Here is a 16,506-nt window from a genome sequence, read left to right on the forward strand (position 1 = left end):
CCATTTTTAGCAAAAAGTGGGTAGGAAAGGCAACAAAAGTGACCTAGTACAATGGAGTTTCACGCAGAGGCTATAGTAGGTGCAAAGTCCCTGGGGGCAGAAGTGTGCTTGGTATTGGCAAGAATCAGCAATGTGGACAGAGTGGCTGCTGGCAAGTGATGGGGGGAGAGAGGAGAGAGGAAATAAATGAATTCAATTAATGGGTACAAGGGCAGGTCACGTGTTACCTTGGAAGTTGCAATAGGGAACTGGAGTTCATTTTGAGCAAGATGGGAAGTCCTTGAAACCACCAAATATTTGTTTCATTATCAGTAATAAACATCTATGCTGTTTTTTAAAAAAACATCTGGAAGTGGCTGGAGGTGATGATTACACAAGAATGTAAATGCACTTAATGCCACTGAACTGATCATGTAAAAATGGTTACGATGGCAAATTTTACATTATATATATTTTAACACAATAAAAAATATCTATGAGTGAATCCTGTGGGCCGAGTCTGTGCTGAGCACTGGTGACTATATGAACACAAAGAGGATGAAGATGCTCCAAATATGCTTTGAGAAAATACATTCCACATATTATAAATGTAAATACACACCGCAGGGCAGTCAAAATCATGTTCCCAGTGAGAAGACCAGGCTAGGACTTCAGAGTGTGTTCTCTGAAGCATCAATCTGGAGAGATGCCCTTTGAAATGAAAGGATCTTACTCGAATAAGTTTGGGCTATAGTGCATCCTCCAGCCCTTTGTGGAGATTCTCGGTGCAGATTGGCATGTCACATGCTGTAAAAAACACACATGAAAGAAACCTGGCTAACTTAGTTAAACACAACATTGCTAAGCCATTTTGATCACAGGCCTTTTTTTTCCCAAATTGCCTATTAGCATCCTGAGAAACTGGTATTCCAAAGAACCCGTGTGAAAGGAGACACAAAGCTGAGATAGGAAGAGAAGAGTTTCTGGAGAAAGCATGGTCAGAGCTGAGCGGTAAAGGATAGGGGATACTTAGATTGTACAAGAGAAAGGGCATCCAAAAGAGAGAGAGAGAGAGAGAGAGAGAGAGAGAGAGGGAAAGGGCATCTAAGGCAGGAAAGATGCTAAAAAATTCCTTTCAATGTAAATCTCCTGGAACATGCCTCTTCAAATATCATTGACCCACTGAACAAATCTTCGAAATACACTGATAAAATTATAATCATTGGCAAATTTCTTCTAAAACACTCAAGACACCAATTCATTAAGATTCATCATCTTGTAGAAGTTTTCTTAATTCCTTGTCATTACTTGATAAACAACAAAGTTATGCCCAGAGAGACTATAATTTACTCTGTCGTCCCTGCCTAATCGATGGCAGAGTGTTAGTTTTCTTTCTCTGGGCCCAGAGTCCTATTCCATAAAGGAGGGAGTTATGGCCTTTGTATCTCTGCAATAGACCCTTTGGAATTAAAGCAAAAAAATCGATTCCTATGCAAGACGCAGATTTTAGCACGCAGTGGATATGGAAACAGAATCAAATTAAAGAACAACGCAATCTTGGATTTTAATGAAGCTCATCTTTGTTTCTTTTGCAGATCAAATTTTTGGCTCTCATCTGCACACAGTGTGTGAACGTGAAAATTCCACAGTTCCACGGTTTGTAAAGCAATGCATTGAAGCTGTCGAAAAAAGAGGTGGGTAACTGAATATGCAGCAATTTCCCCCATTAGTGCACCCTCTAAACAACCAATGCTCAAGTTAACAGCGCCACTTGATTTGTCTGGGAAGCCATGCAATTAAAACTTGACTTCTGTTAATCGGTTAAGAGGATCAAGTTTCTTATTAACTTCAGTTTGTTTTTACAATAGGGACATCAGTAATTCCCACTAATGTTCTTTTTTTTTTTTTAATATTTTGTCTGTCTGACATGTTGTTGATTCAATTGCAAACTTCTTGTTTTCAAGCCAGTGATAAAACATTCATAAAATATCAGCACTCACAGTGTTAGAACCCTCCTAACATTCATGCTGGTAGATGTTGTGCCAGAACAATTTTTGGTAAGCCCCCAACATTACCCAAGTGAAGCAAATAGCGTTCCCACTTGCAAACAGTGATATCCCGTCTTCCGTGTGTCTCTGATCACTATAGAATAAGGCTAACCGGTTCTCCTGGAACAATTAACAGATGCACCTCGAGTGTTAAGACGACCTTTGGTTCCCATATTTCAACATTCTGTTTTTCATCAGAAATTATTTCATCTTACCACGGGGAACAAAACAACCCAACTGACTCATCATTTCTTTGCTGGTCTATCTGTGGGGTGTTTTTCCTTCAGACTATGACTTCATTCATTCAAGGTCATTTTCCCTGGAAGATACATACAGTAGATGCAGAATCTCAAAAAAAATGTATTGTATAAAAATATGAAGCTTCATCACCATCTGTTACAAGTTTACAACATACTCCCAGGATCTAGGGGGATATATATCATGTAAAAGATAGAGGTGTTTTCAGAAAAAGAATTGGTGAATCTATTCCCATTTTCTGCTCCCAGTTTCTTAAAACAATAGAACCAAGGGGAAAAAAAATCTTTACCAAGTTATCTACTAGAAAAAAGCCATTTTAATTCTCTCAATGTTACCTGGCTTTATTATAGAAGCATAATAAAAATGGCCTGCAATTTCCAACTCCTGGAAATTCATACTTTAATTATACTGTAAGGACAGCCTTGGGATCCTATTATTCCCATATCAGTAGGGAATGAGAGAATAACAAGAAGGGGACGAGTGGGTAAGGAAAGTAGATAAAGAGAGTGGCTTTGGGGGAAAGCCTATCAACACATCAGAGAGAAGAGCTGAGAGCTCACAGAGGGTAGAAAACAGTAAAAGCAGAATGAACACAAGGAGAGGTATCTGTGAGGAATGGAGTCAATTGGAGTTTAGAGAGAAGTGTGTTTTTATTGCACGTTGCAATCTCGTTTAATTTTGTAAGTTCATAATTTAGGAATAAATATTATTTAATAAGTACTTAAAGCCAAAATGGATCACTGAGAATGTTATAATGTTATTATTGCCAATAGCTAAATTATCATCATTTTCAGGAAACCTTCATCCACTTTAAAATACTCAGCACTGACGGTGCGAGCACTGGTATATTAGAGCAACTATTCGAATAGGACTTTGGGGGAGCTGTACATAATAAGACGTGTGCACATATAATAAAAGGACTCCGTACCTCTCTATTTACGCACACACCCGAGGCAAAATGAAAACTCTGCTAGATACAGCCTGGTGGTGTGCAGATACCATAATACTGTAGAGGAAAAAATATCTATAAATAGAACTGTATCTTCTGTTCGTGGCATTTTGTTGGCGATTTTTAATAAAATAAGACAATGTTTTTGCTGACAGCAGCAATCATATCTGGCATTATATTTCATTGTCCCAATGTTTACTCTTAAAATGAATTTGTAGATCCAGCACTAAACAGGCGCTAATCACACATATGATTATTAAAATAACTCCTAAGCATTTTAATGAAACTCAAAGACTTTACAATTCCACAAAGCAACTGATAATTCAAAGCACTTTGGCAGTGTCAGCTTAAAGGAACTCTATGGAAATGTTCAATAAAAACTCAGAGGCACAAGATAAACCTCTCCCATCATTGCAAGATTTACAAATGTGTACTTTTGATTATATTTTTCTATGATCATTTTGTTGGATTAATATTCTTACATTTATACGCCAATTCTATTTACTCAAAGTGTTGTTTTTACTAAATTCTGGCAGAAAGCACCTTAGGACAGAAATAATTTATGTGAATCTAAGTCCAATGTTTATGCAGGCTTCTGATGACATTTTATGCCGGGGTTGGTATTAGGAAGTAGCATATAAAGGTGCCAAGTCTTTCAGCACGGCTGGGACTCAGCATATCTAGAGCCCTCCTTCTAATGGCCAGATCCTCTTCCAGCCAAGATACTCAACTGCAGAGTCATGGGAAATGCTTATGGACCAGTTATGGGAAAGGCACATTTAATGAATATTGTGTGTTTACTCTCACAGTCTTAGGGAAATGGCCTCAAAACTCACGATAGCAGTACACAGGGTGCTTCGAAAATATCTGTTTCCTTTCTCTCTTTTTCTCTTAAGATTATTTCCCCCACCTTTATATTAAAAAAAAAAAAGCTTCAATCAATTCTAGCCGTATTTATTTAAATGCTTCTTACATGCTTGATTTTGAATGAAACCGTATCAGGAAGGCAGATCTCACCATTGATTGACAGATGCATGGATTGATTGATTGATTCTTCCATTCATTCATTCAGTTATTTGTCTTACTGGCTTGCAATTGACAGAACCAAAAGGCTCATGCCCCCGTAGTCTACCCAGGGAAAATCTACCCAGTGCTTGGCACAGTTGCACTCTTTAATCAACCTTGTAAAGTGATATTAGTCACATTTTAAATTTTGCATCTCACAGACACGCCTAGAAGAAAATCTATTAGTGAGCTGAATGTAAACCAATTTAGCGAATAACTTGTTTAGTGTGTTTCCTTATCTTGATTTGGTTTCCTTTATTCCTTTAAACCACCAGAGCATTCTCCCTCTCACCAACTATTATAACCGGATTAGAGCTATTTCTGTGGTTTTTGACATTGTCTGCTCAGCCTAGAGAACATATACAAAACTTGGAGGGAAACTGTAAAGGAGCCTGTTAGTCTTTAAAGCTCTTCCAAGTGGTTTGTTCACGCTTGTGTTGCCTTTACAGTTGTAGACCATGTACATGAGGATTGTAAGTAGTCAAAGAAAAACTCAGTTTATGTGTTTTCTTCCAAAGCACTGCAAATATCGAATCATTGATCTGCTAATGCTCAATACATATGATAAAGTGCCCCAAAGCCTGAGGTCAACTGATACTTTTCTTTGAGGTCTAGGGAAACAAGCATGCAGAAGGAGGCATTGAGACACACTGGTAGTATGTAGGTCTAAGCAGTGAGAAGTCCATTTTTCACTACTTTATGGAATACTTTGTGTAGCTTAGAATGACCTCAAAGTGTATAGAAATTGCTTACTTAAAAATTAGGTTATCTGCAGTTCTCAGAAGACAAGGGCTTAGGAGATGTGACTTAAACAAAGTATATAGTCAAGCCTGGTGCAATTGGTATTAAGAACATAACCTGTAAAAAAAAACACAAAACAAAAAACAGAAAACCTAACCTGTAGTTCTTTTTATGTAAAGCATATAACTGGCTGCTACTCTGTGAAGGTGCATCACTGGGAAAAAGCCTTACACAGTACCAGACATACTGTAAGCACTCAGTAAATATTGATTGAATAACGTCACATATCCTCTTTGCTGTATTCCAGCAGTAGAGAGAGAAAGTAGAGATAGGAAAGTAGAGAGTAGGAATACTTTCTGTATTCCAGAAAGTAGAGATTTAGTATCTACCCATGCCTCATTTTCCATGCTACCAGCTGACAATATAAAAGAAATATACATTAAGCAAGAAAAAAAAAACCTCTCTGAGTACCAAACTATGGTGAGTGTTATGAAAGAAAAGAACAGGCACTAGAGGAGAGAATAAGCCTTATAATATTTTTTTAAGGTAAGGGGAGTTTGTTTGCTTAAAAATCACATACTAGGGGAAGCCTGGGTGTCTCAGTGGTTGAGCGTCTGCCTTCCGCTCAGGTCGTGATCCCGGGATCCTGGGATCGAGTTCCGCATCGACCTCCCTGCAGGGAGCCTGCTTCTCCCTCTGCCTGTGTCTCTGCCTCTCTCTCTCTCTCTCTCTGTGTGTGTGTGTCTCATGAATAAATAAATAAAATCTTTTAAAAAAATCACATATTAGGGAGTTATTAGAGAAAGGGCATAAAATTGCTGTTGTATAGGATAAATGAATGTGGATGTCTGATGTACAGGCATGATGACTAGTTATTCTAAGGCAGTAGATTGCAGGTGCTCTCATCACACACACGAATTAGTAGATATGGGAGGAGATGTATGTTGATTAGCTTGACTGTAGTAATCTCATCAAATCATCCTAAATACCTTAAGTATATCCAATATACTAAATATATTATGAAATATTACTTAATACTAAGTATACAATTAAATATATTTTAAATGACATAATAAACCCTATTTGTCTAGCTTTAGCCTTCTGGTGAGAGTAGAAGTTTAATTTCACCAGGTTATTTTCCTGGCATATCATGCCAATGCAATATAAGGAGTCAGTTCGTGTGAGATACTCAAAAGACAGTCCTTTTTCCACTCAACAATACCAAACTTTTCCAAAGACTTCTTTCATATATAATGGAGTTAACTAAATGAATAAGCATATTTTTAGTCTAATATATGTTTATGTATCTAATATATTTTTGTCTGTAAGGTCATGGGGCTTTTGAAAAAAGTTAATTTCATCAGGACAGGCATTCATGCTTTGAAATATGGTTTAACAGTGCAGTTTTCCTCCGCGAGTCTTGATTCTGGTCAGTATGCCCCCAGACTATTTCCCAGCATGAAAATGACACCTAGAGATTGGTCGCAAACAATGCGAATGTACTTAACACCACTGAACTGTAGATTTAAAAATGGCTAAGATGGTAATCTTTATATTATGTGGGGTGGGTTGTTTTTTTCTTTTTTTTTTTTTTACCCACTATTAAAAATAAATGGTATCATGTCTTCCAAATTTGATGATTCCAACTATAAGCTACTTTGCAGGATGTCTTGGCAGATGCTAATCAACAAGTTTGTCTTCTTTCTTTTTTCTGGAACACAAAAATACTATGACAAGAATGATACACAAAGCTACATTTTTGACTGGGTGCCTAAAAGCCACCCTGGGATCCATAACCTTGCTTAAAGATTTAAGAAAGACCTTTAGTCTACTTCTGAGAAGGTCCTTAGCCTTGAAAACTTTATCTCTCAATTTGACTTCTTAGCAGCTGTTATATTTTTTTTGCTGTCGTTTGTTTGACAGGATCCAGTTATAGGTTCCGATGTCTGTTTAAAGAAACAAGGAGGCTGTTGGCTTTCAAATTCTCTCATTGCTTGTGTGATCAGCATTTTCCCAGGCTTTTCTACATAGTTTGCCAAGCAAAGGGACTGACCTTTTGTAGCAAACACTTTTTCATTTCAAAATGCTCACTTTGATTTTTGTCCCATTTTATGCTCATTCCAAACTGTTTACAACCCACTAAAAATGACTGTGAATTATATGTTTGTGTAATGGATTCCTTTTGTGGTCAGAGTGGAATGTTTACTTTGAACAATTAGTTATCTTTGGGTAGATTATAGCAACTTGGAAAAAGAATGGCTAAAATTATTATTATACCTTAACTATTTCTCTTTGGTAATTCCTCTGCTATTACGCGAAGTTTGGGAGAATGTCACATCAGTAAGCCCATGGCATTATAAACGAGATCTATTCCTCAAATGTGGGAGTATTTAGATGTCATTGTTAAATTATACGAAGGTATAGTTATATATCGACTCGGGGATACACTTATCTAACTCATAACAATTCACAACATCAAATACACATAAACACATGAATCTTCAAATACATAAAATAAATATGTGGATATTTACTGTAGATGTATAGTGCCATTTGCATATTAGGTAAGGTATGCACATGTATGTATTTATTATATCAATAACAGACATGATCGTAATAGCTATTATGCTAAGACATACCCAGCATTATACTTGTAAATATAATTTTCCTGATACTCAATTCAGTGCATCAGTCTGCCTCTTGAGATCTCAGCAAGTGTTCACTTGCAAAAATAAAGCTTTACATAGTCTTTTCCCGATGCCTGAGAATCCAGACCCCTGAAGTACAGATCAAATTGCCTTCACTAGACAAGCTCTGCTCCCAGTTCTGCTAATTTTGTACTGTTCATTCTTTCCCACTTTGGGATAATCTATTATAGTTGGATCCAGGCACGCACGAAAGGCTGATACTTCCATGAGGAATGTGTAATTTGTACTGTTTAGTTTGTGACGAGATTCTTGAAAACTTTTATGATTCTATCTTGTTCCAGAGAGACTTCTGCTTGCTAGTTTTATAAGCAGTGAGTGAAAAAAAAAGTAACAAAAACAAAACAAACTGATAAAAATTACATGCTCAAAAAAAAAAAAAATCAAGAGTTCAAGATAAGCACTTTTTCTTTTTCCCCAGAGAATATTTGTGGACTGAACAAAAATGTTTCTGAGGGCACTGACCTATGTGTTGCTTTTCTTTTTCTTTTTTTTTTTTTTTTAAGTGCTTGCTTTTCATGCCTAAAGTTAGGCATCCACATGCAATTACAAAAGAGCTGATCCTCAAGCTCCGTGAAAGTTTGCAGCAGATTTTCCTTAGGTTTTATTTCTGAGTTAAAATTAAGTCCAGTTTTGCATTTTTGTGTTTTGTTTTGTTTTGTTTTAGTGCAACCCCAATGACAGCCACCTTCCTGACAGCTATAGCGTTGTGCTGAGTCCAAGTCGGAATTGGCTCTTTGGGGCAGTCGTGCTGGGGCCTCTGTGTCTGTAAGAAAGCCACATTCAGGGCTAGAGGGGAAGGCAAAATCAAAAAAGAGTAAACAGGAAACAGCCAGCAAGAGTATAAAAGAGAAACTGGGGAAAGACAACCAAAAGAAATCAGAGATGACAAGGTGGAGAGAGAGAAAAAAGCTGCGTTTTGCAATTAAGAAAACAAATGTGGATAAGAGGGCACTCTTGTGAGGTCTCATAGCGAAGAGAAGACAGTGATGGAACCCGTTTCCAAGTCAACCAGAGTTACCTGATACCTGCTTCTCTGTTCCAGAGAAATGTATTCCCACTCAAGAAAATATTTGTAAATCAAATCTTGCTGTGGAGGGCAAGCTTACATTGGATGTTCACAAATTCTGTGTATACACAGGGTTAGGAATTAACTCGCTGTACTTATTAGTGACATTTCATGGAGTTTATCAACATCCAGCAATACACAACAGTCTTATTATCAGAAAGAGAGCTTAAACATAACAGAAGTTAATGGAGGAATAAATGTGCAGTTCAATAACCAGAAGGGCTATCTAACATATCCAGCAATGTGGCTCTGGCCAAATCAGTCAGTGGATATTCCCACACTTTAGCGTCCAGAATGCATGAGAATAAATAATATCTCTTCCAGATAAAGCCTGAGTCTAATTTCCAACCTCCACCCCCAGTTCCACCCCCATGTTAAAGTTTAGGTTCTTGCCATACTTTCCCTTCGAGTCAGTTGGAAGGAAACAGAGCCAAAATTAATACCCTAGGAAATTAGTCTCTTATTGTGTGAATGGAGGATTTAAATAATGCAACACCTCCTCATGTCAAGATGTGATCGTCTAAAATATCCTATAGCGGTGTCATTTATATGATGAGAGTTCTGGGTCTGAGGGTTTTTCTATTATAAGCCCCCATATTCGGAAGTTAATAGTTCAACCATAAAAATAATCTTGGCTGAAAGTTGGCAGGATGTTTTAGCCTGGAAGCAAATGTTTACAAAATTTGAAAAAAAAAAAATCACATGCATTTGGAAAGCTTTCAGGTTTTCAATAAAAAGGCGCAAAAAAGAAAAAAAAATTAGACAGACAGAGATTTTCAAATATTTGTTGCCCTGGGATTCAAAAACGGATTTGAAGTTTTTAAATAGAATTTTAAAATTCTTGTTGCATAATGTGAACCAACTGACTAAAAAAATAATTATCAAAAACATCATCAAAACTCTCACAGAGTGTCACTTTGTTTTGTGAAATAATCTGTTGCTTATTGGTTGAACGAGAATCTATACGTTTTATTTTTACAAACACTTCCCTAGAGCTTAAAAATTTATGGTAATTAAGAAATATTAAAAATTCAGGAACCTATGAATGAGAACAAAATATTATACTCTTTGTAGACTTCCTAATAAATAATTTTTCCTTTTAAAATGTCTAGAAATAACTTCTTTTTCCTAGGAATTTTCACACTTTCAAATGAAGTGAGTCAATTGAAGCACTAATTGTTATACTACATATATGTTAAAAGAGACATACAGATTCCAGAAGTAGTTGCATGGCCCATAAAACTGAACATGGCATATTTTCCCCTATCAGATATTTTAGAGTAATTTACTCATCCTCCTGAAAAAAATTCATGTCTTAGAGATTCTTCTAAATTATCTGAAAGATTATCTTATAGTCTAATAGGCTATGGAATTAGAAGTGTTTGTCTTAGGTTCAAGTAATCTTTTCCTTGCTAGTTGTATACCCTTCTTCCAAATTTTATAATTTTCAAGCTACTTCCTATTTTCTCTTCAGGAAAAAAAAAAAACAGGGGCAGGACACTTTGAGAGAGAAAAACTGCAAAACCAAAATAGCTCTAAGATGATAACTGCTGGAAGAGTTCTTGAGCTTATAGTAGTCTATAGACCCAAAATGTAAAATCATACATTTTTAAAGGAAATATGAATGTCCTGAGATTTAGAGTGGAAGCATAGCTTACAGAAGAAGGATATTTAAACTATTATCCTCAGTGCATTGTGTGCTACTTCATATAGAGAGCATGGATTTTTTAACTCATCACAGTACCTAGCACCTACCGGATTCTCAATAAATGATGAATGAATGGATAGGTTATATCCAACATTGCTTAAATCTTAATGGAAAGTTGCACACCTGCAAATGATTGAAACTTGAAAAATAAATCAGTGACCGACAGTTGTTGGTTGAAGGCAGCTATATGATTTGCATGGTTTCCAAATCTATTTTTCAACATGTAAACTATTCTGATAGCAGTATATTATGTTGTTCTAAATGATATTCTTTTCTATCAATACCCAGCTACACTAAACGTTCAAAGGTAGGTTTCCTTGAAAATTTTACGTTCATCAGTTTTGGGATACTACATTTAAGTGCACCGTTCAGCAGCTAACGGAATACCCAGTCTACTCATTTTCGTCGGAGGAAGTCATATCCCATTAGACATTGTTTCAACACCAACAGCCTGCTGTTTGTAATCAAATAATTGAATGGCAGGTATGACCTATAAGTGACATGCCTGAGAATAGTCAGGAGTAGGCTCAGGGGTCATAACCACATGGAAGTAGAGCATCACATCTTTTCCTCTAATTCAGACTTGAAATAACATGCTGGTGCTCTTCTGTGGTAGTTTACTGCCCCGTGAACATCTCACTTTCTTGATTCAGTGTTTATGTTTTACATAAATCTGAGGAAATTTTTATTTTGATGACAATTTTTTGAAAGAGTCTGTTAAAGAATCTGAAATAAGATTATATCTGGGAAACGAACAAGGGGTAGTGGAAGGGGAGGTGGACAGGGGGATGGAGTGACTGAGTGACGGGCACTGAGGCGGGCACTGGACGGGATGAGCACTGGGTGTTATACTATATGTTGGCAAATCGAACTCCAATAAAAAAATAAAATAAAGATTATATATGGTCAACTACACAGACTTACCAATTGAAGTTAATGAAGATAGGATACCAATAGTCTAAATTCTGACATGATTTTGCTCTTGGATATTGATTTCATTTTTTCCAAATTTAACTTCATGACAGAAAAGTTAAACTCTGCTGACACTAGCAAAAGGGCTCTAAAGACTTTGAATATGCACGTGCCATTAAAATAGGACCATTATCTTTCTTGTCTTAAAAACGATGCTCTTCTTGTTATGTTTTGCATTTTTGACTGTTTGGGCTAACTTAACTCTTTAGTCTCCCTACAGGGCAGTGGAAGACCTAGCAGACAGTACTATAATCACTGTAGTAAGGCTTCTTTCCTTCTGTCTTAAAGGTCAGTAATTGGCCTGTATTTGAAATTGCATGGCATGATATTGGAGTCTATGTGCTTAGGCCAGAGTCTGACAGCATAGGAAATGTGTGTTTTCCCCTGGATTTAGTTCTGACTCTGGGATTCCTCTATCCATTCTTTTAGTGTGATCTCAGTGATAGCAAAACCTTCAACGATTTCTTCAATGACTTCAAAGTTCCTATTTCAGAATGACTCCTCTAGCTATGTCTTATTCTCAGAGCTGAGGTCTAAGAATAAGCCTTCTTGAATTTTCCTCTGGCATCTCAAACTCAACTTCTTCAAGCTGCATTTATCACTTTCCCTAACAAATCAATTCATCTTTCTTTATTCCTTAACTCTGTCAATGGCATCATGGCCAATTTTTCCCATTCTTCTAAAAAGAAATATGTTGGATATTTTAGACTATTGTCTCTACTTACATAGAGCATCATTTCCCAGGTCTAATTATCTCCCCTTTCTTACTATCACTTGAATCTAATTATTCCTTTCATCTGCTATGGTCCTGATTAGAACTTCATAATTTCTTCTGAGATAAACCTCCTAATTGAGATCATTGCTTTTGTTCTGTTTTCTGCCCAAGCCATCCTTCTCAATGACGACAGCATTATCCCTCTTGAACACAAATGGAATTGTAATATGCCTTCTTAGAATCTCCCTCCAATGGTTTTTTTTTCCATCAAGATAAACAAAATTCCATACTAATTATCCCCATAAGCATATGGCCCTGTCTACTGTCCAGCTTCACATTCTCATAAGCTGCTTCCTATGCTCCAGGAATATCAACTACATCATGTTTTCCAAAGGTCGATATATTTTCCATATGTTGTTCCTTCTTTCTAAGGACCCTCTCCTTATCCATCCACTTGCCAAATTCACATTCATCCACTCGTGCATGGCACAGGAGTCCCCTTCTTCCAGGAATATCCTCTGATTTACATGCTCAACCACCCCTTCATGGTCTCTTGAACGTTATTAAGATCTCTCTCCACAGTGTTCCAATGGCAGCTTTGCTTTCCCTAACATAGCCCTTGTAGCATGCTCTAGTGTCTTTACCTGTTTCTCCATTTACAGGATGAGCCCCTGAGTCTAGGGATTGTGTCTGGTTCATCTCTGTCTCTTCAGTGCTTAGCACACCAAAGCTGGCATATGGTAGGGGCTTGATTCATGATATATGATTAAATGGATGAATAGATGGATATTATCCAAAATTCCTTTTCATCCATCCATTCCTGCATCTATCCTTAGAGAATGAAATCCTATATACTAAAGATTCATTGAACTGATAGAAGACATAGTGACTAGATGTCTCTTGAAACATAATGTGAAGTCATATTATCCAGAAGGAAGAGAAACTACCTTATAAGCAAAAGTAAGGTTTTTTTTGATTGTTTGTTTGCAGCATGGCCAATATGTATCTATACTCATATCTGTATCTATATCCATATCTGTATCTGTATGATATACCGTGTTAGTAATAGTCTACAATAAGATAAGACAGAAATAGAGCAATGACTCAGGTGTTTAGGACAGGTTTCAGACAAGACAGACTTTTAAAATCCTTTATAGGGTGAAATCAGTCTCTCAACAAACAGTATTAAATTATTTCATGTACCTGACAGATTCAACAAACTACAGCCAAATTTGATACTTTTGAGATCTATTAGTATCATAAGAGTAGGACTATCATCTTTCTGGTTCCAAAAATTATGTTCCTTTATATATAACCCTCTGGGCACCATGCCTACTTCCCTGTAAGTTTGTGTATAATTTTTCCCATTATCACCCCCTAGGTCCTTTCACCATCACCACTTTCCAGGCATCTACCATCCACTGAATAGCCATGTTTCTGATTATCTTTTCCCAAATGTATTAGCTTGCATTATTTAAGGCTGAATCTCTTTTTATTATTTCCTGCTCATATTTCTAAACTCCTTAAGTCCATTTGTATGATTCTTTTGTCTTCACAGATGTCCACAGTTCCTCCCAATTTAGTATCATCAGCAAATTTAATTAATGCTCTGTTTACCTCTCTTTCTAATGAAACCAGTCCCCTGTTTCATTTCATCATACAAAGTAAAAATATATTGGCAATAAAACAGTCCGAAGAAATGTTCCCTCACTGTAGGAGGGGAAGTTCAGGATACAGCAAAGAACCATGTGGTGAGGAGTGGACAGGGCAGCGGGGTGGTGAGCTAGTTTGCTACTGCCCTAAAGCAAAACCTTTTTCACAGCAACCACATTTGGCAGACTGCCTGAGTTGGTGCTGGGGTGTGTGTGTGTGTGTGTGTGTGTGTGTGTGTGTGTTCTTGGAAGGTAACTATATTACCCTAACTGAGGACTTTTTACTAAAGATATATTTACTGATACATGAAAAGCATATTTAAAACTACATGCAAATACAAGTGTAAGCAGGTAACATTTAATCCATTCTGTAGCTACAAGCCTAGTTATGGATACATACACCTGAATATATACAGGCTCACAACCATTTTCACTTGGCTTTGTCTAACATTAACTACAGTCTAAATTTTTATCTCATTTTTTAATTTAATAAATGGTTTAGATCCAAATTACCCATTGGGCTTAAATCAAATTCCTTATAAATGTTAGATTCATTGAGTAAAGAGAATTTTTACTCAGTTGCAGCCAATAGACAAATGTCGGTAAAAGAAAGATTTTAACCTCTAGAATTTATAGGACAGAAAGGTGAACTTGGCCAACAGAAAGAGGTTTTACTTGTTAACGACAAGGTGAGCAAGTTTATGTTCAAAGAATTATAACATTAGTCTTTGAAGATATGGCCATACAAATATGGGGTGATTTATGTACGGAAAACAAAGATGGCATTTACTATGCACCCACTATGTGCCACACATAATTCTAGTACTTTCTAGAGTACATGAGTGTACTCTGTACTGTATTTAAATACTGTATTTAAATACTGTAGATTTAAAACCTATGTTAATTACTATCTGATATTCCATAGACTATTCCAAACTCCAGTAAAATTTCATAAACATTTGTTATGTTGCATATGAAGAGTCAGTCTTTTAAATGCGGATCAATTAGTATAAATCTATTGACTTTAAGGGGAAGAAAACCTTTCAGGTTTATGCTCTGATTAAGACAGACAGATGGTTGACCAACATCTCTGTTGTTATGTATACAAGGCCATGAATGCTCTCAGTATTGAAATGAAGGCTGATCCATACTTTACATATAGCACAAGGTCACCAAAGATGTTATCACCAAGGGATGATGTGAACGCAATAGTGACTGGGAATACTGTTAAGTAGTCACAGCCTCATATTGTTTTTCTAGTGAGAAAAATCTGATGCATAATGCATTCTTATGCGAGAATTTTCTCAGATGCCAGGACTTTACAGGCATAACTTTCATAAGCTTTAATGGGAGTTTCCTGCCAGCACCTGTTACAGTATAGAGTTCTTACTTTTCACACATAATCCAAGACTGGCTTGGAACACTGACTTGGAAAAACTAATATAGTGAAACCTTCTTATAATGTTTCCTCACATATAATGTTCATCTTTTAATTCTTGGTCTGATATATGTATGTACATGTTTTCCTTTCAAATCCTTTTCCCACCAGAAAGACTTTTTTTCACAAGCTTTTTATGGATGGGAGCAGATAAAGTATATATATATATATTTATATATATATATATATACACACACACACACACATATATATAACATATATATATATGATATATATATTACTGAGTATACTACCAGAAAAGATACATAAGAGGGAAAGTTATTAGGATAGAAATTAAACTAATGTTAGAAATCTACTCTTCTTAACTGGAAATAGACACTTTGAGACACTTTGGATTCCTGAGGAGCCCCAAAAACAATGAGAGTGCCATGTGCAAAAAACAATCACCAGAGATCCAAAACAAGGATCACAGGTCAAAAAATATAGTTTGGCTGTGTCTTTACAGAACAAAAATATGGGAAACTTAATATTTAAATTAGTATGTGGATAAATCAGCAGGATAATATTTTGTATTATGATAATATTTTGCATTGAAGGAGAAAGAGTTAAAAGGAGTTCTTAAAATCTTATATATATATTTTTAAATTAACTCCCACAAATTGTATCCCCCAAAGAAAAGTATTAGTGTATCTGTTTAAAACTGTTGGAGATTGCACAGAAATACTATTTTGTGAACAGTAACATCTCTTTTCAAGGTGTTTAAAGTCTCCTCTTGTTTACTATTTCCAACATACATGGCATATAAGAATGAAAACAAATCTTTATACTCAAAATCTGGAGTCATTTGTTGTCACTGTCCCGTCTGACAGCACGGTGGGCAGGGGCAATAGTTGTTAAATGTCAAACATTTTCAAATAGTGATTTTGAGTTCCATATTTATAGCAGGGTATTGTAACTAATGTTGGTAGGTTGAATTAAAGTTAGAAAAGGAGTCTGAAACCCTGAAACCATAAAGAGACAACAACAAACCTGTTAGTGAAGTTGTCACTGAGGCAAAACATGAGTCTGAACAAGGACAACTCTAGGACGAATCAAGATATATTTTAGGTCCTCATTTGCTCCCTTCTTTTTCTTTCCTAGATTGTTGCATTACTCTAATGTCCCCTTGGGCACTGTGTCAGACCTCCAACACCTTCCTCCTGGCAAACCCACCTGAGGAATATCATTTATACCTTAGCTTGAAGTT

General features: G+C 36.3%; 1 protein-coding gene across 1 annotated transcript in view; it reads left to right on the forward strand.

Annotated features, from left to right (window-relative positions):
• The window catches only part of ARHGAP15 (Rho GTPase activating protein 15), a 610,515-nt gene that overhangs the window by 382,468 nt on the left and 211,541 nt on the right, over positions 1–16,506 (forward strand). Inside the window, exon 10 of the mRNA XM_041739999.1 lies at positions 1,575–1,673. Coding sequence (XP_041595933.1) covers positions 1,575–1,673 — 99 coding nt within the window. The remainder of the gene's footprint in view (positions 1–1,574; positions 1,674–16,506) is intronic.

The sequence above is a fragment of the Vulpes lagopus genome, chromosome 24, assembly GCF_018345385.1.
Source record: "Vulpes lagopus strain Blue_001 chromosome 24, ASM1834538v1, whole genome shotgun sequence".
Lineage (NCBI taxonomy): Eukaryota > Metazoa > Chordata > Mammalia > Carnivora > Canidae > Vulpes > Vulpes lagopus.